Source organism: Mesoplodon bidens (genome assembly GCF_964165515.1).
Source record: "Mesoplodon bidens genome assembly, chromosome: 2".
Taxonomy (NCBI): domain Eukaryota; kingdom Metazoa; phylum Chordata; class Mammalia; order Artiodactyla; family Ziphiidae; genus Mesoplodon; species Mesoplodon bidens.
In genome coordinates, this window is record NC_138177.1 from 151,180,189 (window position 1) to 151,207,461 (window position 27,273).

General features: G+C 56.3%; 1 protein-coding gene across 2 annotated transcripts in view; it reads right to left on the reverse strand.

The window, feature by feature from the left end:
* The window catches only part of PTPRF (protein tyrosine phosphatase receptor type F), an 85,947-nt gene that overhangs the window by 58,055 nt on the left and 619 nt on the right, over nucleotides 1-27,273 (reverse strand). For both annotated transcript variants that reach the window (XM_081225611.1, XM_081225610.1), the window contains exons 2-5: nucleotides 20,601-20,677; nucleotides 13,447-13,582; nucleotides 4,596-4,741; nucleotides 4,273-4,414 (exon numbers count right to left, since the gene is read on the reverse strand). In XM_081225611.1, the coding sequence (XP_081081737.1) occupies nucleotides 4,273-4,414; nucleotides 4,596-4,741; nucleotides 13,447-13,537 (379 nt within the window). In that variant the 5' untranslated portion in view covers nucleotides 13,538-13,582; nucleotides 20,601-20,677. The remainder of the gene's footprint in view (nucleotides 1-4,272; nucleotides 4,415-4,595; nucleotides 4,742-13,446; nucleotides 13,583-20,600; nucleotides 20,678-27,273) is intronic.

The window sequence follows — 27,273 nt, forward strand, 5'->3', positions numbered from 1 at the left end:
CAGACACAGCATCTCTGGCCTCCCACAGCACCGGACTGACCGCACACACTCAGCCCAGGCTGCTTGCTGCGCACCCCTCCCCCCGCCACAGACACAGGCCATAAGGTGTACACGACCTGCTGTACACACCCCACCCCACACACACTGCCTGATGTGCGTACGCGCAAGCATGTGTGCATTCACGCGCACACACACACTCAGCCGGACGTATGCCCCCTGCTTTATATACAACCCATAAGGCACACACAGCCCCTAAGACTGTAACACCACACCACACACCTCACACACACTGCCTTACAGACAGCACACAGGGCACTCACCACATGCAGGGTGCACGCTACCTGCTGTAGCCATGACCACGAGGCAAATGCTGCCTCCTGCACTCGGGGGCCCCAGAGCCAGGTGCCCACCACAAAGTCAGAAACGGCTTATCCCTGCTCCTCGACCTCTTCCCTCCTCCTTGCCCCTCTTTCCCTTCTCCTCCTCCTTCTTGGCCCTTCCAGAACCTGCCCAAGTCATCAGGGCCCTGCCCACACCTCTGCTGTCTGGCCTCCTCTGGGGCTTTCCTGACCACAGTAGCAGTACCGCCCGGCTGGAACCTACTGGCCCACGTGAATCCACAACCTCCAGACTGAGCTCCAGGACCCTCCCGGCTTCCCCACACCCTGGAGGGAAAGGCCAGGAAGCAAGGCCCATCTCCCCTCCCCCTCCACTCCCCCTCCCTCACGAGAGAAAATGTCAGATTCCCTGTCTCAGTGGCGGCAGCGGGCGGGTTGGAGGGGGAGTGATTCAGCCTCAAGAGTGCGGCGTGAGAAGAGCTTTTCCTGCCATTACCCGGCGAGGGAGAGACTGGTGCGCTAATGGCTTCAATTACCACTCAGACAGGAACACTGGGCGGCTCACCCCCAGCCAGCTTGTGCCGGGTACCCCCACTCGGTACCCAGCGGGGCCTAGGGGGCGGGGAGCAGCCGGCTGGGCATCACAGGGCAGTCGGGACTCACTGGGAGTGGCAGTCCTGCCCAGAGAGCTGGCTGCAAAGGCCACGAAGTGGGAGGGGTGTGGGGTGCTCCCGGAGTGTGAGGGGAGCTGGGCATGGCACAGAGCAAGGCAGGGCAGAGAGCTTGGCGTGGACTCGTAGGCCTGGGAGGCAGCAACCCCTCACCTGAGCCAAGTCACCCCAGAGAGCCCTGGGCCACTCCCCTGAAGAGCCCAGTGTGTGGTGAGCCATAGGCAGTTTATGATGCGGGTAAGGGACTCAACCTTTATTCCCAGCCCCCAAGCCGGCTTCATCCTCTCCCCAGCCCTCCTCCCAGGAGTGACCCTGGCTGTCTTCTGGCCCCAGCCCACAGCTGTAGTCACACCATACTTCCACCCAACTCCTACACACACCCAGCTTCTCTGGCCAGCACAGGAGGCCTGGCGCAGCAGGGCGGGGCTGCTTTCCTCTGGCCCCGCCCCCTGGCACCTTTGAGGCCTCCCTCTCCCCTCCTTTCTGCCATGCCCAGAGCCAGACGATCAAGGTTATGCAGACCAACATGGTAAGTCAGCATTTCATCTTGCGGGTGCTGTGTTTCAGGAGCAGCAGGGGCTCATTCAGGCCCACGGCTCCATCTCGGCTGGGCCAGGCACACGGGTAGGGCCCTACACGCTTCCCAACCTCAGCAGACATCTCCCACCCCGAGAAGCACAAAGAGACCCCAGACCCCTGCTAGAGAAACCCTCATCCAAGAAGGCCCCTCTGGAAGAACAGACCCCTGCAAGTCTGAACCCCCTTACCTCAGCCCCTGCAAGAACATCCCAATCCTCCTCAACCCTTTAACAGATAAAGCTGCCCAGGGCAGAGGTGGGGATAGGAGAGTGCCGACAGAGGACTTGGGGAGAGCAAGGGCCAAAACTGGGGTGTAGGGGCTTTGGGGGGACTTTTCTTCCAACACTAATAAGAAGGCTCTCTTTCCCTTAATATGAGGGCCTGAGAGATGCCCTCTGGGGTGGGAGCCACAGTCTGGCCCTTCAGCCACCTCCCAAATGCCAGGGCAAGGCAGATGGCTCCTGCTGGGGCAGGCAGCAACAGGAGGGAGGGTAGTGCTGAAATACCTGTCCTGAGGTCATAAGTGGGGAAACTGAGGTCAGGGGTGGCAGGGAGCACCCTGAAAGCACTCAACCATCAGGGATCTTGGCCCAGGGCCTGTCCTCTGGGCCCCCCGCCCCCCACAGGAGTGGATGGTGGGGGCTGTTATCACCCAGATGATGCCAGGCAGCAGAGACGCCAGGTACAGCCAGCTCACACGTCTGGCCCTTGCGATGTGCTGCTTCCAGCCCAATAGCAGCTACCATTCATGCTGGAATCCGGCAAGGTGCTTAACTCCTATTTAATCCTCCCTACCAGCCTGGGTGGCAAGTACTACGTCCCTATTTACAGATCGAGCAAATGAGGCTCAGAGGCATGGTTACTTGCCTGAGGTCACAAGGTGAGAGAGTAAGTGGTGGAGAGGCCCTGCTCTTAACCACTGTCCTCCACTGCCCCTCTAAGCTGGAGGGCCCTGCCCCGCCTCGCAGCAGACACACAGTCACAAAGGAGTTACTGAATGGACGTGTGTGTGAACACATAAAGCCACAACGTAAAAATGGCCAATATGAAAAGATGTTCAACTGCTCTGTAATCAAAGAAATGCAAATTAAATTGAGATGCCATTTTTTGCCTATTAACTTAGCAAAGACTTTTTAAAATGATAATTCCCACTGCTGGTGAGGATAAGCAGAAAAGAGGCCCCTCTTATGCCCTGCGTGGTGGGAGTGTAAACTGACACAGTCTTCTGGAAATACTGAAAAGGCTTAAAATCGCATGTGCACTTTGATCCAGCAATTCCACTTCCATGCATCTAGAATAAGGAAATAATCAGGAAGGTGAACACATCTTATCTACAAGGAAGCGTATAGCACCTTATTTATAAAAGCAAAAAACTGGAAACAACATATGTGTCCAACAATAAGGGAGTGGCTAAATAAATTAGGGTACTTGCACGTGACACTTACCCACAGCCATTAAAAATAATGATGCAGAAAAAAATGGCGAGGAAGATGTTCATGAAATGTTTTTTTAAAAAGCAGTCCACAAATCATTGAGCAGAATGTCATCCTGTTTTTGTTACATATATCATGCATGCACAGAAAATGGACTGTAAGGAAATAACCAAAAGTTAATAGTAGAGGTAAGAGAAACAGGTGATTTTTATTTTTTCCTGTGTTATTTTATACTTACCAAATTTTCAACAGTGAACAGGTATTGTTACTGTAATTTTTTTTTAAAAAAGCAACAATCAATGCCATATTTTGAAAATACAGGCAGACACATTCAGACTGATGACTCCATCATGGCTGGGGTGGGGGGGGCGATCATGTCACTCTCTATTTGTGGCTTCCTATATCCCCAGGAAAGTGTTCATTTCTCAGCCTGGTCCTGTGTCATCTGCCCTCCAGTCTCTCCAGGCTCATGTTGAATTACTCTTCCCCGTTTCTCTGTGTCCTCCAGTGACCCCCCCCACCCCAAAACCAAACGGAACCACTCAGAGTTCCTTGAAAGCACCATTCTCTCCTGCCTCTGGGCCTTGGCACATGCTGATGCTATTCCCCTGCCGAGGTCCCCAACCCAACTCCCACTTGTCCCCAGGACTCAGACCACAGCTCCCTTCTACGCTGTACCCTGCCCCACAGTCCCCTGGGCCACACCCGCAGGACTTACTGGAGACTGAAGTCTCAAGGGCAGGACCGGGTCAGATAACTCTCAGGACACAAGGCAGCATTAGAGAGTGTTTGTGAATGAACGGAGGAGCCACAGAGTGAGAGAAGTCATTAAAGTCCACATACGGAGCCCCAGCCTCCAGCTTAGGGCCCTTGCTCCTAACGGTGACTGGGAACACACCTCTCTGAGGCCTACTGCCAGGTTCCACATGAAAATCACAACCACTGCCACGAGTCATGTACCCCAAACGATATGTAGCTGCAGCCCCACACCTCAAGTCAGTCCCCAGACCCACCGAGCAACATCCCGGCTCTGCAGAACACAAAGACACGAGGCACACAGCGGGCTTTGGCACAGGCCAAAAATCCAGTGACCGTCCCTGCCCACCACTGACCTTCGCTGACCCCAGGATGGCCAGTAGTTTTCCTTTCCATAAAAACACCCCAGCCCACGGTGGGGACGGGTCTGGCTGGCTGGCTCATCCCTGCATCAGTCTCCGCACCCACCAGGCCCCATCCCTCCCCAGCACGTACCTTCGAGCACTGAGAGCTTGGCACTAGTGTTGATCTCTCCCAGACTGTTGGTGGCCGTGCACTCATAGATGGCTTCATCTCGCTGCACCCGCAATGGCTGGATTCGCAGCACGGACCCTGCCCCGTCGTCAAACTCAATTACCTGCCACAGGACAGACACGTGGTCACAGCCTGCTCAGGACACAGAAGCCTGCTCAGGGTCAGCCATCCTCTCACTGCCAAAAGGCCCCCAAGGAGGGAGACCAAGAGCAGGTGAGGTAGGACCAGACCCCAGAATAGGCAGACCTGGAGCCCTGCCTGCCCCTTCCCACCCGAGACTGTACCTCGAAGCGCTGGGAGCTGACTTTCTTCCCCTTCTTCATCCATGTGATGCGCGGCTTGGGTTCCCCTGTGGCTTGGCACACGAAGGAGGCCACCCCTCCTGACAGCCCAGTCTGGTCCTCAGGGACCTTAATGAAGACAGGTTTGCCTGGAGAGATAGAGACACCAAGTCATCATGGCACAGTCACTGCCAACATGGCCTGTACTACAGGGGGCAGGCATGGGGTGGGGGGCAAGAAAGATCTATAGAGGAAATAACAGTAGCGACGCCTAACCCTTATGCAGTGCTTCTTATGTGCCAGGCACTCTTCAAAGAGCTGTGAGAACATGAGCTGGGTGCTACACTTATCTGTGCTTATAGAGAAGGAAGTCAAGACACACAGAGATTACGGGATTTGCCTAACATGACAGCTGGTTAGTGGCAGAGCCAAGATTTGAACCCAGGCGACTGAGTCTGGAGTCCATACTTTAACTGCTACACTCTTCTGTCTCCCATCCCCCCATCAATTCCAAGCTCTAGGACAAAGGCATGCTGAGAGCTGCTGGGAACAGCCCTAGCATCTCCCCTGGATGCGTCGCTCCCCCACTGCTCTCCACCAGGGTGATGGTACCTCCATCCACCGCAAGGCTCAAGCCAGAAACCGTGACTCCACCTCTCCCCGGCCCCCACACACCATCAGTCCTGAAGGCCTAGACATTCCACCTCCTAAGTTTCTCTGGATGTCTTCCCAGGTGAATGCTGTCCTGTAAATCTGCCCTCCCCACCTGGCTCCCACTGGCTGGGTTATTGCCTTCCGATGGCTTGGACGTCTCCCCAAAGTGTCCACAGAGAGGCAGGGGGAGGGGGAGAAGGGAGGGGGCTTGGACACTGTACTGCCATGCCCACCCACGTCACCTTGATACACACACCAGGGCCAACCTGGAATCCCACCACCCAGGGTCACAAGACCCTGGAAACCCGGCCTTCATTAAGATGTAGAAATGCCTTGCTAATCCTGATAGCGGATCCATTTCCGATTAATCAGACCAATGAACAGCCCCAGGAAGGCTGCTACCATGAGAAATGACATTTCAGACCACCTGCTCGGTGCCGATGAGCCCAGGCCTGGTCTGGTCTCTGGAACAAAAACATGTTTGTTCAATGATGATAATCCCACTCTGCACCAGGTACTTTATCTCATTTAGTCCTTCACTGTTGTTATCCCCAGTTTAGAGGCACAGAGAGGTCAAGTCACTAGCCCAAGGTCACACATCCAATAAGCGGCACATCTGAGATTTGAATTCAAGCCTATATGACTCCAAGACACCTGCCAGAAACAGTTCACATTGGTATAGTTGGGGGCCTTGTCAAGAGCAGAGTCAGTGGGGTGGCAGGGGCCAAAGCCAGACCAAAGAATGTCAAGGAGCAAGAGGTGAAGAAGTGGAGAGCAGAGTACAGTGACTATTTAAAGAACACTGGGGACTTCCCTGGTGGTGCAGTGGTTAAGAACCCAGCTGCCAATGCAGGGGACATGGCGGGGGTTCGATCCCTGGTCTGGGAAGTTTCCCACATGCTGCGGAGCAACTAAGCCCATGCGCCACAACTACTGAGCCTGTGCTCTAGAGCCCGCGAGCCACAATTACTGAGCCTGTGTGCCACAACTACAGAAGCCTGTGCGCCTAGAGCCTGTGCTCCACAAGAGAAGCCACTGCAATGAGAAGCCCATTGTGCACCGCAACGAAGAGTAGCCCCTGCCCGCCCGCAACTAGAGAAAGCCCACACACAGCAACAAAGATCCAATGCTGTCAAAAAAAAAAAAAAAAAAAAAAAGAAGATTGGCTGTGATGGGGAAGATAAAGAGAAGATGGCACCTGGAGGATGGGCTGAAGGGAGGTTTTTACATTCTTGCTTCTTTTTTTTTTTTAAGATTTATTTATTATTTATTTAATTTATTTTTGGCTGTGTTGGGTCTTAGTTGCGGCACATGGGATCTTTGTTGAGGCATGCGGGATCTTCGTTGTGGTGTGTGGGGGCTTCTGTCTGGTTGTGGAGTGCGGGTTTTCTCTCACTAATTGTGGTGCACAGGCTCCAGGGCACGCGAGCTCTGTAACTGTGTCACAGGGGCGTAGCTGCCCCGCGGCACGTGGGAATCTTAGTTCCCTGACCAGGGATAGGACCCGCGTCCGCCGCAGTGCAAGGTGGATTCTTTACCACTGGACCACCAAGGAAATTCCTACTCTTGTTTCTCTTTTTCCTAAGATGTGAAAGATAATATTTATTTATTTATTTAATGCTGATGGGAAGGAGCCAGCAGAGGGAGAAGGTGCTGATCAGTGGAGAGAAGAGGGACAGCAGATGGGGCAGAGTCTCTGAGGAGGGAAGGGTCTGGGGGACCACCAGGGTCGGGAGTGACAGCTGCAGGTACAGAGAGCTGGGAGGGCTCAGCCTTGCAGGGAGCAGGGAGGGGCCCATCTTACCCAGCACCCCAGGGTCCAGTGGGCTCTGGAGGTTTTATGTAATTATTAAGGAAGTCACTCACCATCTCTGAGCCTCATCCGCAAAATGGTGCTAGTGATAGGGATCTGTGCACACGAAATGTGATGATGTCTGCAGGCTGCTTGCACAGGCTGGACACGTGGTGGACCTTGCCCGTGGGCAGCCATCACCCTCCTTAGCATCAGTAGTCTTATCACCCCCGTTTTAGAGATGCAGAAATGGAGGCTCAGAAGGTTAAACAACAGACAAATCACAGACGGATCTGGAGTAGAGCTAGGGTTTGATCCAGGATTCCAAATCCTAAGCACATCCTACAGCACCCAGGGCCCCCCTGGAGGAAGGAGACGCGGGGACCTACCTGACTGCTCTTGGAGTACCCAGAGGGGGCGAGGGCAGCTTTATTGGGGAAACACACAAACCTGCTGGGGGCCCGAGGGGTATGGGGACATCACAAAGGTTCAGGAAGCCTCAGTTTGCCTCGACTGCCCTCTGAAGGAGGTTCCGGACTCTCCCAGTCTGCAGTTTTCTGCAGAGCCTGTCCTCTCAGTGAGATCCTCTCAGATAGGACGCCCCTGCCCAACTTGGGGGTGGGGAAGAGTCTCCTGCCCACCCCCCTGCACACTGCACACCCCTCCCCCACACCTCCAGACAGCAGCTCCCTGCTCTCCTTCTGCACTGCCATCACCCTCTCTCGACTGGACACTCCACCAACCTAACCAGCTGCGTCCCTAGTCTCTATTCAGCAGCCAGAGTGAAGCAGCAGCCTCTTCCCTGATCAAAACCTTCCAAAGGCCTCCCAAGATTTAAATCCCAAGATTTAAACTCCCGTCATGATGGAGTTCAGACCTGGAGCCCTGCCAGGTCTCACCCCAGCCCTTCACACCCCCCAGAGCCCTGGCTTCCCGTCCACTGGATAAGCAATGCCCCCCTGCGCCTCAGGGCCTTTGCATAAGCCGTTCCTTCTGCCACAAACCTCTTAGACTACCTCTTTACCCACTACCTCCTATTCACCTTTCTGATCTCAATTTAAACATCATTTCCTCAGAAAACCTTCCTTGGTGCCCCTGTTGTGGCCCCCACCTCCACTAGCTCAGTTCTGGGTTTTAGGCTCTCTGGAGACTCCCACTGCCTCTCACAGCACTGCTCATGGTTTGTTATGTACACGTGTGAGGTTATTACTTTCTCCACACTTTGGAGGAGTATTTAATTCGTGGCTGCTTCCCGACAGAGAACAATAACCCTGAGTAGGGCAGATACCACGCCTGCCTTGCTTCTCCCCGGTCCCAGCGCCCGACCCCATTCCTGGTACAGTGGGGTGGGGCGGGCAAGTGAAGGTGACCCGACCACAAGGGAAGGCCTGCAGAGGATGGAGACCTCGGCCCCTCACACACCACACTGGGGAGCCCCTGCTGCCCGCTGGGGAGAGAAGCCCTGGGTGAAACTCCTGCCTCAACGTGTCAGCTGCAGAAACCAGAGGCTGGAACCTGCTGAACCAGAATGGCCGGGTGAGTGTGCCTGGGGGCAGGGCCTCCACGCCAAACAAAGAACCAGAAGCTGGGGAGGCAGCCAGGTATGGGGGGGCGGTGGCGGGGGAGAGGGAGAGAGAGGAAGGGGAAGGCCTGAGTACAGGAGAGGCTGGATGGCGCCCAAGGCCTGGGGCCATCAAGGAGGTGGACCCCACCACCCGCCCCGGAGGCTGGAGAGGGGCCAGAGCCCTGCCCAGCCCACCCACCCACCAGGCTCTGGCAAGACTGGCAGCACACGGGCCCGGGGCAGCCCAGGGGGCAGGACCTCCCCTCCAACAGACCAGCCCCTCATTTCCCTCAGCCCACTCACCCCCACGGGTGGGCACCTCTCTTCCCGCAGCCCTGCCAAACCCTCGCCTCTCTTCACCAGGCGGACTTTTGGGGAGCACAAACCCTGTGCTGACATTTGTCTCCCCGCTCCCTTCCCCACACTCACTCCTGCTAACTTCTCCAGGCTTTCTTGACTCTTTCAAAAAAAAAAAGCACCTGCCACAGGCCAAGCACCGTGCAGGACACAGCTCAGGCCCTGTGGCCACATCACCCACCCAGGTCTGTGGGCAACCCCTTGCCTTCGTGCGTGCCCTGCCCCTCTTGTGCACCCTACTCTCAAGCCTGTGGGAGCCTGCTCTGTGTCCCGCAGCCCGTGGGCCACAGTGACCAGTCAGGTCCCCAGGCAGGCAGGCAAAATCAGGTGACTTGACTACTTCACCCAGTACAGACCCAGAGCTAGTGTTCGGGGAGGGTCTGAACAGAACTTCTGAAGACCACGTGTCCGGAGGGGCTTTCTGCCCCACCAGGATGTGGGTCCACCTCCCCTCCCCTAGCACATGGAGGTCGTGGGCTGCACAGGTCTTTGGGCAGCAGCCCCCAGGGGCATGCCCTGGACTCGCGCAGGTAGCTGAGCCCACGCAAAGTGGGAGGGAGTGGCCTAAGAAAGGAAACAAGTGGGCTGGCCTGGGCGGGGGTTGGGGTGGGGGGCCCCCCCACACCTCCCAGGGTCCAGCCAAACTGTGCCACCTATTTTGTGCCTTCCCTGCAGAGCACACATACACGCAGCAGCAAGGGGTGGTGAGGCAGGGGAGGGAGGCGGGTTTCCCAGGCCCTGAACAGTCTGATGAGCTGGGGACTCATTAATGCTGGCTCCTGTGACCACTCCTGGCATCCCCAGGAGGGAAGCCCGCCCAGAGACAACGCTGGTTTCCCAGGGGACACACTGGGAGCCCCAGGTCATGGCCTAGGATGGAGGGAGCACATACTAAGTGCCAGGTGCCTTGAACATGTGACCTCAGTTAACCTTTCCAGGTAGAAGTGATTATCCTCATTGTGCAATAGGAAAACAGGCCCTGAGAGAGAAAGCAACCTGCCGGAAGTTCCATGGAGGGCAGAGTCTAGCTGGCCCACCAGGTCCTGCCTCCCCAAGGATGAGGAGGAGGGCACCGCAGAACTGCGTGCAGCACCCTGCCATGTTCCAGCTCCCCAGGCTGGGTGGGGGTGGTGATATGACAGATACATCCTCAGCTTCTTAGGCCTCTGCCCCTACCTACACTCCTAGCCATCAGGCACCCTCCTCTGGGCTCCTATGATTCCAAGTAACTGGACTGTGCTAAGCTGTCTGGGGACAAAAGGGCGATGGTCCTCATGATGGTCCTCCCATGGGCTCCAGTGAGAAGCCCAGGCCCATTCCTGCTTCTTCCCCCTAATCTCATCTCATCAGGCAATGGTCCCCATTAGCAAATGCCCACTTAACTTTCAGGGCTCCTGTTTTCTAGGAAGCCCCCCTACACCTCTCCCCCCAAAGATGCTTAGGTCACTACCTCTGTGTCAGCACCACCCCAGCACAGTGGATGCCGTAGTCACCCACACTGCGGGCTCCGAAGGCAGGCCTGTGTGGATTCTTCCCACCGAGCACCTGACATGCACACAGCGGATCAGCAGAAACCTATTCCTGCTCAGGACCACCTCTGGCCCCACGAGCCTCCCTCGTGAGAAGCCACGAGCCCCAGCTGGGGGAGCCGCCGAGCCCCACGTGCCCAGGTCCCCATCGGAGCTGACTCGGCATTGACGCCGGGGCCTCTGGGCTAACCCTTGGCAGCTGCTTCTCCGCCCCCCTTCCCTGCACTCCCCTCAGAGGCCAGGGCCCCCATTCATTTGTCTCGTTAAGAGGCCTATAGAAACACATTTGTCCGCTCTGCGCTCCACTGCTCCAGTCGTCAATTCTCTGGGGTGCCTGCCCTACCTTTTGCAGCAGCTCTGTCCACGCTGACTACTCGCCCCAGCTAGCAGTCTCCCAGGCCCAGCCCGAGCCTGGCCATGACGCGGGGGACAGATCCAAACGTATGTGCAGTGTTCCTGGGGTCAGGTCATCACAGCCCCCAGCCCACACCCCTCTCCCGTGGCTCTCTGCCTGGGAGCAGAGCCCAACTCACCTATTTCGGCATCTCCAGCTGGTTCCTACCTTCAACACCCTGGTGTTTGGTCCTTAAGGGACCAGCATGGAGGTTCTTGGCCTCTGCTCTAAAAATTTTTCTGCCCTGCCCCCTGAGTCCTACTAGGGGTTCAGGCCTGACTCCACCCCTACACTCACTCATCTACCACACTCCAGGCCCTGAACTGGACAATGGTCTGACCCCTCAGGACTCGCAGTCCAATGGGACAGACAGACCTGAAGCAGTCACAGGTGCCCAGGGGAGCAGCACATGACCCAGGCTCCTAGAGGAGGTGATGGCTCCAGGTGAGTGGGAACTCATCAGGTGAACGGGATGGGGAAGAGGGTTCCTATCAGAGGAAGCAGAAGGAACAGAGGCCTGGGAGCATGGGAGCAACCGAGAAGTCAGCACGGCGGGGGCGTGGGGTGGGGCAGGTGAAGGATGAGGTTGGCAGAGGCTTAAAGATGCAGGGCCTGGACCTCAAGGCTGGATCCTAAAGGTGACAGGGGAAGAGAGCGAGCGATCTTAAAATTAGGGGCGACACGATCAGGCTTTCATTTTGCAACATGACTCCTACCATGGAACAGAGACTGGACGGTGAGGACAGAGACTGGAGACAGGGAAGCCACTAGGAGGTTGCTGCCTGCAAAAGCCCCAGCAAGAGCCGAGCATGGCTTGGGTGAGGGCAGCAGAGAGAGAGGTGGATGCATTCCAAAGATATTCAGAAGAGAGAAACAGCGGCACTTGGTGATGGATTAGATGTGGGTATGAGAGAGGGAGGAGGCTGGGAGGAGGCCCAGGTTTCTGACTTGGGTGGCTGGGTGGGTGGGAAAGCCATTCACCAGGAGAGAGAACACAGAAAGACGGGCAGGTCTGGGAGGATGAGGGTGAGGGTACAGGTTCCAGCATGTTAGGTCTGAGTAGGAGGGAAGACAGTTATGCTCCCAAGACGTATTGTCTCCAAAAGCCCGGCCGGGTGGTCCTCCCTCTGCTCTCAAGCTCCCATTTGAAGGCCCTAAGAGCGTCCAGAGTGAGGGTGGGGGAGCAAGGCCAAGACTTCAGTGTCCAAGGGCTGGCCCTCACAAGCCTTAGCCTCCGTGCCACTGTCAGTCCCACCCAGCCTGCACCTGCAGGCTCAAGCTCTCTCCCAGCAGCCCCAACCGGGCTGGAGATCACCTGCACCCCCTAACCCCTCCCTGTTCCTGCTAGCCCAGCCCTCTCATCACCCGCACTTCAAGGCTCCCATTACCCCTCACCCCGCGCCCCAGGAGGAATTCCCTCTCCTTCTCCTTGCTCTTCTGGCCCCACCCAACCTGGAGGACAAAGGGCGGGGCGCTCCAGTCCCACCTCCTCCAGGATCTGGTCCTGAATAATTAATGAGCCATTAGGAGAAAGGGTTTGGTTGGGGCAAGAAGAGAGCTCTACTCCCAGACACAGGGAGAGGGGGGTGGGGGAACCCTATGGCCTGCTGACCCCTGCGCTGACCCCCAGGTTGGCCCTTTGCCACCTCTGGGCTCCGGACAGGATGGGAACAGCTCTGTTCCCCAGGGACCTTGGCTCCGACCTCGCCCCTCCCCCTCAGTGTGCAGATTGGCAAAATCTGCCCTGTGCCCCGCCTCCCACCGGTAACCAAGCAATGGTAACCATGGCAACGGGGCGGGCTGCGGCCAGTCTTGTAGTGCCAGGCAGGGGGAAGGGCGGCAGGAAAGGGACCAAAGTTCGGAGTTGGATCTGGGCAGGGGACAATCCCATCTCCCCCCATACACAGAGAGGGGCGCTGGAGCCCAGCTTCCTGTGGCCAAGTGCAATCTTCCCCCATTCTCAGGGCTGAGGGGCTGGGGGAGGGGGATGCCCCTCTGCCTTGAAGTGGGGAGGGGAAGGAAGTGCTCAGTGTCTACACACAGGTCTGGCCCAGGGGAAGGGCTATGGTGGCTCGCCTTCCCATCGTTCCCTGGACCTGTGCACACCTCTGGCATCCCACTCACATGTCCATACATGTTCCTGTGTGCAGCCCCCCATTCCCACACCAACACCGACATGGCCCACACTGTGCCTTCTGCACAGGTCCACAGTGGTGGACACAGTACACGCCTGAGCACATCATTAATGACCACACGAATCCTGGACATGTCTCACCTCCACCCCATAAACAGGGTCACACTCAGACACGCCCCACCCTGGAGCACCTTAAGAGACATGCGGGTATTCCACAGGATGCTCCAAGGCAGAACGGGGCTGGAGTATTACTTGGAGGGGGGCGGTCTCCAAGTGTGTGTGGGGGGTCTCTCTAGGACAGAAGGTCTGGAGGTGTATCTAGCCATCCTGTCTCTCCTAGTGGCTGGCCTCATCCCCCCTTCCAGAGTCCTGCTGGGAGAAATGCACCTTTCCATCTGGGAGATCCCATGCCTTGAGAGGTCAGACTTACTGTCGCCATGGGCACCCGCCACCAAACCAAGCATCACGAGTGCGGGCACGAGGGGCACCATCGTTCTCCCTGAGGCTGGCTCAGGGGCCATCCAGGGCTCCAGCACCACAGCCAGCCACAGTCCAGGGCAATCAACCTGTGACAGAGAGAAGGGCAGAGTCAATTAGCTGGTACCCACCAATGTCTTATTGCCCACATGCCACCTCCTGGCCCCCACTCACGACCAAGACCACCACTCATCATCGTTGACCACCCAGAGCCTAGTTCAACAGATACCCCCCACCCTTGGACTGTGCAATGACCACCCAGACCTTCCGACCCCTGTGAAAACCCAGGCTCCTCATCGATCCCCTAGTGACTCCAAGGATAACCCACCAGTCACACTGTAGGGAGAGAGTACAAGAGGCCCCCAGGTCATTCTCTAAACCTGAGTAGGGGGCAGGGACTACTGAGACCAGAGGATGTATAGGGATGTTCCGTTCCAGACCTAGAATTTCCTGCTTGCCTCCATAAGGGGACTGGGACAGGGAAACGGGGTCCGAGAGACACAGAGACACACAGGTGGAGACAGAGACCAAACAAAGCAAGACCGAGACGGAGTAGTTAGCCGATCCACAGAGGCCAGGGACTCCAGAGTCCCTGGGGTCTCCTGTTGCCCCTCCTCTCCCCAGCAGAGCCCGCATGCTGGGCACAAGCCTCAGAGCACAGCCTTGGTCGTGGCAGGCAAGATCCAGGTATCAGAGGCTTGGAGCCAAAGCCACAACCCGTCTGGGCTCGCCAGGACGTGCTCTGGACAAGTTGCACCCGCCCCGCCTGGTTACCCTCATCCTACCCAATTCCCATGGCACCTTCCCACCACAGGAAACCACAGGGAGGCCCTAGTGACCAGGACTGGGGGTGCTGGACCCTAAGAGTTGACCTCACACCTCCTCGGCCCTTGCCCCAGTGGCCCAGAGCATATCAAGGGGTGGGGTGCACTTGCTCACAACTGCCATCCGGGCTGAGCCAGGAACCTGGGCATGGGGAAGACCATTCGGGATTGCCTGAATGCCCCCAGGCCTTTGCTTACAGGGCTCCTCAGCCAGGTGTGCCCCCGCCGCCCACTCCACCCAGCACCAATGTGGAGCCCTCAGCATGGCCACACCAGACGGTACACATACACTGCTATCACTCTCCAGCCCCGGTGGCGAGCTCCCAAGGGTCTCTCTCCCATGGCTCCCTTTCAGGGGGCTTCTGGGGATCTGTGCCAGTGCCCACCAGCTCTGCTTACACCTTGCTCTGGGCCAGGGGCTGGTGCACAAAGCCCCTCCTTAATGCTCTGGAGACACAACAGGGCGCAGAAGGGGAGTGAGTGACGGTGAACACACCTGGGGGCCCCACAGTGTTACCTACGGATTCTGGTGGGAGAGTGGGGATCAGACCCAGGTGCCAGCTGACCCACAACGGTAAGAATATTTGCAAGGAGGTGACAGGGCTGGTGAACAGGAAGAGGCAGGGCTCAAAGATGGCTCTGCTCCTCCCCGGAAATTAGACCCTAGTCTCAACTGGGACAGTCAAAGGTCGTAAGATCAGAGGGCAGGAGGTGAGCAAAGGTGCTGGGACAAAGCAGGTACAACTGTGAAGTGAGGTAGGGGCTGAACACAAAGGGGAAAGGGTGGGAGACGTCCCTTGTCCCAGGATCTCACTGAAAGTCTGAGACAGGCTAAGCAGCAAAAGCAAGCACACTGAAGCAGCACAGTGGGCATCCAGCCCCAGTTACACCATGCCTGGGCTTCCACTCAGTGTGGCGAGACCAGGAGAGAGGAAGTCCCCAGCACCATGCCCCATACGGCCAACTTGGGATGGAGGAGATGCATCACTAAGGCCCTGTCTGTCTGGGCTTGGTCATCATGGCACTATCGTGCAGCAGTGCGACCAACGATAGAATTCAACTTCCCAGCAGACATCAGGTGGTGAACTGCCCGGCCAGGGTGTCATGGGGGTATGGCTCCTTGATACAACCATCCTGCAGCCCCTGGTACACATATCAGTGGTGTGTTACACCAAAGGACAGAGGCAGAGGGGACTAGTACAGACATCATAGTGTGCAACAGTACAATATTCACAGAGGTTTCACTCCCAGGTACAAGCAGTCAGGGTGTAAACCCTCCTCCCAGTGCAGACATCATGGGGGCATAACCCTCAGGAACACACACCATGGGGGACATAGCTCCCTGGTATGGATGTAAAGGGGATGAAGCTACAGAGAAGAGACATTATGGAGGTACAACTGCACAGCACCATCACCATGGGGTGTAACTCCCCGGGACAATGATCACTGAGGCGTAGCTGCCTTGGTACAGTAATCACGGCAGTGCAATTCCCAGGGAAAGGCATCACGGAAGTGTAGCAGTCCTGTCCAGACATCATGTGAGTGTAGACAGACATCATGGGGGTGCAGCTGCCCGATGGATGTTATAGGGGTACGTCATCATAGAGGAATAACCCTGTTATACACATCATGGGGTGTCAGTCCCCAGTACAGCCATCAAGGGGGTGTTAATTCCAGAGCAGGCATCATGTGGTACACTCTTGGATGAGATTCTGCCCAAGGGTGTCAGAGAAACTGGGTTTGCCTCTGGTAACCCCACCCCCAGTGTAACAAAGACAAGTGGCCGTGACTTGGGGACCCCAGGGTCCTCCTGTGTATCTGGGTCTGGAGTGCCTAGGATACTGTTCAGATGCAGAAAGTAGGACAGACAGAGGTGAAGAAGTTGAAAACAATGACATTCCCTCCCAGAGAGCTCTTCCCAGTGGTCCACGGACACGAGGACACCCAAAGAGACGGGGAGACGCGGGGACACACAGACAGGGACACGTTCTCGGGGAACTACCCAGGCAACCACAGAGCTGTCCGGGCCAGGGCCTCTCCCTCACCAGCTCCTGGTGTGAGCAAGCTGTCTCCGCCCCAGACTCTGGGCACACAGCCTGCCCCAGTGTCAGGCGGCGCAGGCCACTCCCAGCTCCAGGGCCCCGCATAGGAGGAGTCCTGGCTCCTGGGTCTGGTCTCCGTCTAGACGCTGGCCCTGCCCCCATCCCAGAGTGCTCAGGGTCACCTGTGGGGAGGTGGCGGGAGGGGAGCAGGGAGGTGGATCCACGCTAGCCTTGCTGGGGTAGCTGAGAACCTTCTGAATTCAGTGCAACAGCGTTAAGAGCAGAGCGTCCACTTCCGCCCACGGCTGGGTGAGTCTGGGCTCTCAACAGCTGAGATGAAAACACGGCCTGAGCACTTGCACACTCAGCTCGTCTCTGAATTGCACTGCGGACCATCGGTTCTACCAACTGACACACTTGGGCAGGAAAACAATTCCATACTGAACGATATTGTACAATATAATCAAATGCCATTTTTCTACACTCAGAATGGTTTTAATATACCCTTTTTCTTTGCTACATCAGTGTAAAGCTGCCAACTGCCCTTTCTTGGGAAGAACTGTTCTTTATTCTGAAATTACGTCCTTGGTGTTAAAATGTCCTTTCTTGTAGGAAGTGATGGTGATAGCAGATACCAGTTGTTGTTTTTTTTTTATAATGTCCTTACTTGGCAAGATAAAAAATTTTGCCAACCCCATGTCTGGCCCCCAAGTACTTTTGGAAACTACTGGTTTGTGAAATTGAAGAGCCTGGGAATCACTGCTCTGAGGGAAAAGGAAGGAGCAGGCCCCACACCAAGCCACAGGATTCAAATACAAACGTCACGGAAAGGCCTGTTACACAGAGGCTATGTCACCGCCATGCGGCCCACCCTACCACCCCTGCCAGCCTCAATGGGGGGCCCTCCAGGAGAGACCATGTGACGCCAGACATGCGGGGGTTGGTTCCCTGGCTGGAGAACATCTGGGATCATTCCGAGGCCTCCTCATGAATATGCAAACACAGATTGATTTGTTTCCCTTGGGCACGTGTTATTATTCACAAATATTAATTAGTCTCCAAATACCACCTGTTCCTACAGCCTCCTCCCTGCTTCCTCCCCAGGCCAGGACCCTGGCTCTCAGGAGGCTGGGGACCCAAAATGGGCATCAGCAGAAGGAGGGGTATCCAGGGCCCCAAGGAGCGGCCGGCGAAGGGGAGAGGCCAGCGCTTGGGGCAGAGGAGCGTGAGAGCAGGCAGAGCCCCGAGCTGTTCATCTTCTAACTGGTGGACAGCTAACCCTTTTGTCACGTCCCGGACACTTCACCACGTGGCACTGCAGCAGTGGCCGGGGAAGCGGAAACAGGCCTTGTTACATTTGGGAAGGGAAAACCAATATGTTTCCAACTCTCACCAAACCAACCACCACATTACGACGGGAATAAATCAGTCTCAGCCGTGACCCCAGCTCCGGGAAAGGAGGCTGCCCGGCAGCAGGCTGCCTTTGCTCCTCAGCCAGTTGGCCAGAGTCTGTGAGCACAGCCAGGATCTGCCCACCCTCCCTCCCTCTCGAAGCTGGGACCTTACTTACCCTCTGGCAGCCCTCAGCTCTTCGGTCTCCCCTGCAAGAGGACGCGGAGCTTAGGAAGAGCATCCCAGAGTCTTGGGGGTGGGGCACAAGCTCCAGCAGAGGCTTAGCTCTGGGGGCAGAAGACCAAGGGAGCCAGCAGCAGAGGCACCTTCCTACAGCTATAACCCCTAAGCCACCCGCCGTCCAGCCTCCTTCCTCTGGAGAGTGGAGCCTCCCTTGGGTTAATGTTCACCAACGTGGCTGCGTCTAGGCCTCTGCAGGCACTGTTCTCTCTGTTGTAAAGAATGCCTTGTCCTGGCCTCAGCCACCTACTCACCCACCAGAACGCAGCTCCCGCGGCCTATCACTGTGAATCTTCCCTGCGTGGCCCTCCCCAGTTTCCCAGATTTGTACAGCACAGTGAAGGCAGCAAGAAGTGGTGTAGACCAGTGCTTCTCAATCCAGGGTGATTTTGCCCTGCTATGGGACATTAGGCGATGTCTGGAGACATTTTTGATTGTCTGACGGGGATGCGGAAGTAGGTGCTACTGGCACAGTAGGAAGAAGCGAGAGATGCTGCTAGACATCCTACAATAACGGGCCAGGCCCTACAACAAAGGGTTATCTGGTCCAAAATGTCAACAATACTGAGGTTGAGAAACCCTGATGCAGACAGCAAGATCCTTTGCCCATGTCACCTAAGGCCTGCTGCCCTGGTCCCTGCCCCAGAACTCAGTCCCTATGGGTACCCTGGGCCCCAATACCCTAGGTAGGCTTGACATATATTAGCCGTACCTAGGCCTCAGGATCTCACAGCACCTTCCCCTCCCCCTCCAAGTCAGTCTTGCCTCCAGAGCTGGGCCGTACAGCACACCTCACCCCACCCCTTCAACAGGCCACCAGCAAGTGGCCTCCCCAGAGGACAGAGGGCTCCAATTTCAGGCACCTTTTATGGTGAGACTGGGCTCCCAGGAAGGTCAGACTCATCATCTGAGGATAGCCAGGTGAAAGGTATCTCCACACCCCCCCCTCCCCATCTGACCTTTCCAACCTGTGACACAGCCTTCCTGGCCCCCAGCAGATACCCAATACATGCTCATTTCCCTTCCACGCCCAGACCAGACCCATCTCTTCCCCCTCTTCGCCAGCCATCATGCAGCACTGCCCAGTGGGCCCTACTGGGCCCTGAGCCAGAAGGCAGGGTGATGAACAAGACAGTCATGGGCTCTGCCTTCAAGGAGCTTACAGAGGATGGCCCAACCAGAACACATCCTCCCCAATCCCACTCCTTCTCCAGGTCCCCACCTCCGTGACAAGCACCACCATGATCAGCCACCCAAGCCAGCCAGGCCTCCTCAAATTCTCCCTTTTCCTCATCCCACGTATGTCACTGGTCAATACGTTTGAATCTGCCCTGGCTCCACCCCAACCACTGCGGTGTTAGGAAGATGTCATCAGCGCCCATGTCTTCGGTGGGCTTCCTGCCTCTGGTCACTCCCTTCCAGACCATCCTGCAAACAAACCAAGCCCCCCTTTCAGCTTACAAAAATGCATATCTGATCAAGGCCCTCATCTCTGTTTGCTGCTTTGTCCCCCAGTAGACATGCAGATAATGTTTCATGAATGAACAAACGAATGGGCAACGGGTAGATGAATGTGTGGATGTTGCTTCTCTGCTTAAGAAGCCTCAGTGCCTTCACACCACCCTCGGGAGAGTCTACAGTCTTTAGCCTGACAACCAAGGCCCAGCACACTCTGACTCCAACCTAACTCCCCAACCTCATTCCCCGTAACTCCAACCCACACATTCTGTGCTTCTAGCAGAAAGAAAGAAGTGGACCTCAAAGAGACAAAGAAGGATGGGCCCAGATCTTGTGAGTACCCTGCTCTTTCTACCACAACCTACAGTTGAACGGAACAGTCTTTTCTACAGAAACACAGTGAATGGGAAGCATAGAGATCCTGGTGTAAGTCCTAGAATGTTACCCGGAAGCCTATTTCACACCTACAGCAGCTGACGAGCTGTATATCATTCCTCACCCACCTCCATCACCCACTCTGGTCAGAAACCCGGGAGCCATCCTCGACACCTCCTTCCCTCCCTCATGCCCCACATTCAACCCTTCGCCATGTCCTGTCTACTTGGCTTCCCTAAATAACACTCAAATCCTTTCTCTCCACCTCCATCACCACCTTCCTGGTCCAGGCCTCCATCACCTCTCTGCCACACGCATGCTGGATCATGTCACGTCCCTAGTGACAACCCTTCCACAGCTCTCCACCAGCCTGAGTCAAAATCCAAGCTTCGGGCTTCCCTGGTGGTGCAGTGGTTAAGAATCCGCCTGCCACTGCACGGGACACGGGTTCGAGTGCTGGTCTGGGAAGATCCCACATGCCACAGAACAACTAAGCCTGCGTGCCGCACAACTAAAGCCTGTGCACTGCACAACTACTGCAGCTTGCACGCCTAGAGCCCGTGCTCCTCAACAAGAGAAGCCACTGCAATGAGAAGCCCGCGCACCGCAACAAAGACGCGGCAACCAGAGAAAAGACTGCGCACAGCAACGAAGACCCAATGCAGCCAAAAAAAATAAAATAAAATAAATATATGAAAAAAAAATTTTTTTTAAATCCAAGCTTCTTGGCCTGGCCCTCGGCACCCCTGCCCGGCCACAACTTGGGGGACACTCACCAGGTCTCTGACTGCTCACGCCTGTCACTCTTGGACAACCAGCACTGACGGCAGGGCACTGAGGCCTCCACTTCTTCCTGGAAAGAGAGAAAAGGATAAGGAAATATTAAGAATTTCATTACAGCAGAACAGGTATTGACACAGAAAGACATTCAAAATTTGCTGTTTACGCAGGGGGAAGAAAAAGCAAGTTATGGAACTGTTCCTCCAGGACGAGCCCCATTTAGAAAAATGCCCATCTCTTCACTTCATTTACTCACTTCTTCCATACTCCTGAGCACCTACTACGTGCCAGGCTTTCTGCCAGGCACCCTGCATACAGCCGTGAACAACACAGACCAAGTCCCTGACCTCAGCAGAAAAACTTGTGTCCAAACTCCTCAGCACCACCCTCCAGCATAGCAGTCGGCGCCGCCCACCTCTGTAGCCTAACCTGGCCACGCTCCGTCTCACCAGCCAGCCAGCCAGCCAGCCAGCCAGCCAGCCAGCCCGCCCGAAAACTTCCTCTTCTGGTCCTCAAATGTGCCACCCTCTTGCAGTCTCTCAGCCTTGCCCGGGCCCTATGCCACTGCCTGGACCGCACTCCTCACCTCTTCTAGCCAGTGACCCCTCAGATCTCAGAGCCAACAGCATTTTCTCAGGGACGCCTTCCAGGATGTCCCGGACTACACGCCTGGACCTTGCCTTGGAGTGGTGACCACGATATGATTTATTTATTTACACAATTGCCAAGTGACCGCTGAGTCACAACCATAAGCTCAGTGCGTGCCGGCTCACCTCCGTGTCCCTAGCACCCAGCAGAGAGCCGGCACACAGTAGGTGCTCCATCAAGATATACTGACTGAGAGGATGAACGCGCGAGTGAGTTCACAGAAAACAGCCCAGCCTGGGAGGACCGCGCCAGCACCCGTGCAGCCTTCAAAGAAGCTTCAGAAGCAATATTTATTTTTGACTCTCTGCTGCTCTATAATTTTTAAAATTAAGGTGTGCCCCTGGACGCCTCCTCCGCTGGCACACACAGGGCGACAGAGCCCGGCGCCTCCCTTCCAGGATCAGTCCTGAGCTCCCACCAGCGTGGGCCCCATCCTGAGTAGGGGCGGGGGTCAGACACGCCCACACCCTCTCACCTGGCACCTGGGAATCAGCCTCGCTTGAGACCGACCGCCTCTGCAACACAGGGGAGGTCCTCGTGCCTGGGCATGGCCAGGACAGGCCTGGCCAACCCACGACCACCCGCGCTGACCCTGCAGCCCACACCCTCTCCGGCCTCCATCACCCCTCCCGCCACAGCTCACAGCCCGGGGCTCAGGATGGCTGCAGGCTTCCGTCTCCCAGCCCACCGGCTTCTCCGCAAAGTTCCCTGTGGCCTCCCCACTCCCAGCACACAGGCTGCCGGGCGGGTCTGGCCAGACAAACCAGCTTCCGTGTCCCAAACTCAAAGGCCCATTTGTCCAGCGACGCCTGCCAGGGCCTCACAGGGCCAGATGTGAGGCTGTCAGCTCCACTGTTGCTCAGGGACCCTGGGGCAGAGTCTGAGGTAGAGAAGGGGGAGGGTCCCCCAAGCCAGCTGCCCTACTGCCACGCCTGAGGCCACACCAGGAGCACTGGGCTTGGCACCTGGACCCAAGCTGAGCAGGAGCCACACCTGGATAGAGGGATTTGCTCCAGATGGCCTGGAGGTGGGTCAGAGAACAGACAAACCAGGCACAGAACCTTGCACCTGGAAAGAGCCTATAGCACAAATAGGATTCTAGAAGAGCCAGAACAGCACCTGGAACCACCAGTGTCCCAAAATAACCTAGGAGGGCGATCAGAATCACCTGTCAGAGTCACCAGTAGCAGCTCCCAGAAGCACCCCAGACACAACAACAATCAGGGCTGCCGCGTGTGCCCAGGAGACCAACTAGAAAGCTACTCAGGAATGGCCTGACCGGTACCGGACCCAAGTTAGGAATCACTGCTTGGCACCCACAAAGGCCTCATAACGGGTGAGGTTGGCAGCCATGACCAAGATCAGGTAAGCAGGCCTTGGCACCAAGCCGGGGCTGGCCCCTGGCAGGGCTCTCTGTCATTTGCCAAGCCTGGAACCTGGCCTGACAGCGGGACAAGGACTAAGCTGAAATCTAGAGGAGCACGGACGTCCCTCCAGAGCAGCCCCCAGGAAGACCTGGTAGCTGCACCAGAACAGTCCCCAGAAACAGCTAAAATACTGCCGAGGAGCCCAAACTATCGTTCTCAGATCTGGAGGTTGGGGACACAGAGTCTGGGTGCATCTGGACTTCAGAGGCAGACTCCTCACTAGAGGGCCCAGGGCCCAGGGTGGGTAGGGGGGGTCAGGGAACCCAATACACCAAAGCTGCTCCTTCTCAGAATCCCCTTCCACCCACTCCCAATGTGGGGTCTCTTCCCCAGGGCTTCATCCTCTAGTCTTCTCACACCAGCCCACCTGAAGGTCAAATACACCTGAGCAACACACACAATCCCAGCGATGACATGAGGGCTGAGGGCTGGGCACTTAGGTTAGGTTAGCCAGCTAACCTAAGCTCAGAATTGCAGCTGCTTTAGGTGAGCAGGTGCCCAAATCTTAACAACGTCTAGTTTTTAAAGCCGCTCCCACTGAGATTCTGATGGGGATGGGTTTGCACCTCGCCCTTTGAGGATTATTACAATAACAACTGCTAACACTGAGATGGCAGTGCTTATTAGATGCCAGGCCCTGTTCTAAGAACTTTCTGCATATTAACTTCAATCCTCATAACAACCCTGTGAGACACGGAATTTTGTCATACCCATTTGACAAGTGGGAAAACTGATTCAGAGATGTTAAGCCACTTGCTCAAGGTCACGCTGCTATTAAGCGGAGTTGAACCCAACAGTTTGAAACTAGAGTCTCACCACTTAAGGTTGTCTTCTCTTGAACACAGCTCTACACCCTCTCATATAACTCTCCATCCTTCCTCTGGCGCAGACCTCTCTCCCCAACTCCAGATCCTCACACACAACCACCTCCTGAAAGTCCCCCACCCGACCCTCAAATGCTCCACGCATCTCAAAAACAACATGTCCAACCCTGAGCTCATTATCTGTGCCCCAAATCTACCTCTCATCCCCAAGTCCCCGGCGCAGCGAAGGCCTCACGCACTCCCTCCCAGGAACCTGGACCCCTTCCTCTTCCTCACCCCCACATCCAATAAATCATCCTGCCCTAATAAATGTGCCTTCTAAATGGCTCCATGCTACCAAGCCACAATTCTCTCTCACCTGACTTACTTGTACCCTTCTCCTCACCGGGTATCCTGTCTCCATTTACTTCCCTTAGCCACAGAATCCTCTTCCAGAAGCATGAATCTGATCATAGCACATTCCACACACACACACACGCACGCACGCACGCACGCACGCGCGCGCTTTAATTCTTTGATATCTCCCTTTTGTGTGCTCACAGTAAAGTTACAGTCACTTAACAGGGCAATAGAGATCCTCTGTGATTTGCTGTATCTCTGAACACACCACTAGTGGTAAGATCTCTGAGTGTTTAGTCATACTGTTTTTTTTTCTGCCTAGAGTGCCCTTTCTTCAATTGGAAAACTCCTATTCATCCCTCAAAAGGCAATTCAGATAGCCTGTTTTTTTGGTCTTCTTTGAGACTCATCTCTCCTTGACCTCTGAACTCTCCCCTGCCTCGTGGTGAACTCCCCCAATCTTGTAACCTCGGCTCAGAATTGCGGCTGCTTTAGGTGAGCTGTTGCTGAGCTCAGCCTCAGCAGCTCCTAAGGGATGGGCTGCCTCTTCTACACAGTTGTTAGTTCCACAGGAAGCATGGCAGCCTGGCTGAAAGTGCCTAGCCCAAAGCCTGGCACACATTCGGCAATCAATAAGAGGTTACTGAATTGCTCTGCGTTCCCATGATGCAATCTGTTCCCCCCGGGACCATAAGCTCCTCAAGGGCAGGGCCCTGGCTGCAAGCTTGGCCCAAGAACACGGCAGTGTCAGAAACATGGGAAGCGACCGCCACTGCTGCTGATACACTGCCACACAGTCCCCTTAGATTCTCACGACAGCCTTGGGAACTGGCCAGGGTTGGATTACCTCTCCCATTTTACAGGGGGTGAAACTGAGACTCAGGGAGGAAGGGATCTCCTCAAGTTCTCAAACTGGAAAATGAAGGGGCTGTAGCATGTGTCACAGCCTCTGTAGGAAGAGGTCTGGGTCCCATCTCCCTCTGACTAAGGGCCCTCAGTACTGGACTCCTACAGTTAGGACTGATGGGAGAAAGAGTGGAGGGAGCGCAGAGAGCCAAGGCCAGCATTTTGCTGCACATCAATAACAATTCCCAAGAAAAGTAGCGAGTCTACTCTTACAGCAACCGCCCCCCACCAACCGGTTCACCAGCACCCAAATCCAGCCTCCTCTCCTAGAAGCCCTGGACACCACACCCACCCACACTACGTGCAGAAGGCTGACTAGAGGGGAGGCCAGGAGCTGCAGGCGGAAGGAGGGAGGAAGGAATTGTATGAAAACAATTTCCTTGTTAAAGGAAATAAAAGAGGGAAGAGGACGAGCAAATGGAAAAGAAAACAGAACTACAGAGACATTTCAAATGTCTCTGAGCAAGCAAAAATGTGCGAGAAAGTGTGTGCACAAGATTCCCTGGTGGCACAGTGGTTAAGAATCCACCTGCCAATGCAGGGGACATGAGTTTGAGCACTGGTCCGGGATGATCCCACATGCCGTGGAGCAACTAAGCCCGTGCGCCACAACTACTGAGCCCATGAGCCACAGCTACTGAAGCCCGCGCGCCTAGAACCCGTGCTCCACAAGAGAAGTCACCACAAGGAGAAGCCCACGCACCGCAACGAAGAGTAGCCCCCACTTGCCACAACTAGAGAAAGCCCGCGCACAGCAACGAAGACCCAACACAGCCAAAAATAAATAAATAAATAAATAAACGTATTAAAAAAAAAAAGAATGCATGAGACTGCAAGTGTGCACTCACCCTCCCTGGACTGTGCATAGGGGTGCAGTGAGAGCACAAGCAAGCACACAGACTGGTACATGGGTGTGCAAGCACAGATTTCTGAGCTCTGGCTGCCATGCAGGCCCAAGTGTGCAAGTATGAGGGCATTCAGGAGACAAATGGATGTGGAGTGGGGGTGAGGGGTGGGAGGGTGAGCTGAGTGTGGAAATGAGAGGGGTGTGAGTGTGTGGCCTAGGCCTGGGGCTGCGGATGTGGAGGGCTGCGCCTGGGGAGGTACACCTGCTCCTTCTTGAAGCCCTGGGCTCATTCATGTAATCAGTGAAAAACGCGGATTTTCTTGCTTCCTGAAGCAAGCGTTGATAAGAAGCCAAGCATAGAATTTCCCGAGATTTTCTGACAGAACCCTGCAATGGATCCCAATGGATCCCTCATGCCTCTCAAAGGATGCCTCAGCAGATCTCCTTCCTTCTCAAGGGATCCCTCACCATTGAGGATCCCCCTGGAAGCATCAGCCGTTGATCCTTCTCCAGGCCTCACACCCCAACGCACTTCTCAGGATTGTCTGGCCAGATCCCACACCAGGTCACTCTGGATCCCTGCCCCCATCTGCTCAGGAGCCGAAGTGGAGCCTTCATCACCAGCACGCAGCAGTCCAGCCTCCCAGGCCTGCCCCGCTGCCCCCAGGGGAATCCAGAGGACCACCTCCCCCCTCCCCTCCTGCCAGCAGCCTCCCTTCCTTTTCACAGCTCAGACAGGTACCGGGCTCCCACCCACCAACCTGCTCCAACTCGGGGCCCTGCACTGGGGGTGGGGGGGGGTGTTGAAAACGGAAGAAAAACTAGCCCCTCCCCCACCCTGGGGTGGAAGAACCAGAGGGGCAGCATTCCAGAGAAACGGTGACGAGGCCAGCCAGCAGAGGGGCGGCAGAGACTCCAGTCAGTGGGAGACAGAGACACCAAGAGACCAGCGAGAGACACGACAGAGACCCGGGAAGGGAGACCCAGTGATGGGGGAGGGAGCACAGAGAGACCTGGGAAGAGAGAAAAGACACCCGGGTAGAGCACAGAGAGACCCGGGGAAAGAACACAGAGACCCGGCAAAGAGCACAGAGAGCCGGGAGAAAGAACAGAGAGACCCAGAGAGAGAGAGAACAGGGAGACCCCGAGAGAGTCGCAGCCAGCTGAGAGACTCCGGGATTACTGGGGCGGGGGAGGGGGTGGAGTGGGGATAAGACTGGGAGGCCGTGACACAGGGAGACAGAGATACAGAGACGTGGAAGGGCACAGAGAGACACTGACACACGAAGGGAAACGGAGAAAGAAGCGGAGACAGGATCGTGGGCCAGCGATGAGGACCGCGGCACACACCAGCACGGGACGGGACGCGGGGCGGCGACTGAGTGAACTTTCCGGAGCGGGTCCGAGTGGACACGTCCTCACGGGACAGGTCGCTCCAAGGCCTTCGGGTCGTGGCACCCGGGTGGGGGCGGGGACAGCCCGGCCCGGCCCCTCCCTCCCCAGCCCGCGCCGGCGACCCCGCGGGGTGGGGGGTTGCAAACTCGCGTCCCGCGCACCCCGGGACCGCACGTGCGCCCGAGCCGGAGACGGGGGCGCGGCGGCTGCGGATTCCCCGCCGGCTGGGAGGGGGCGCCTGTGAGGCGGGGGCGCGGCCTGGACCCGCCCGGAGCTGGGGTGG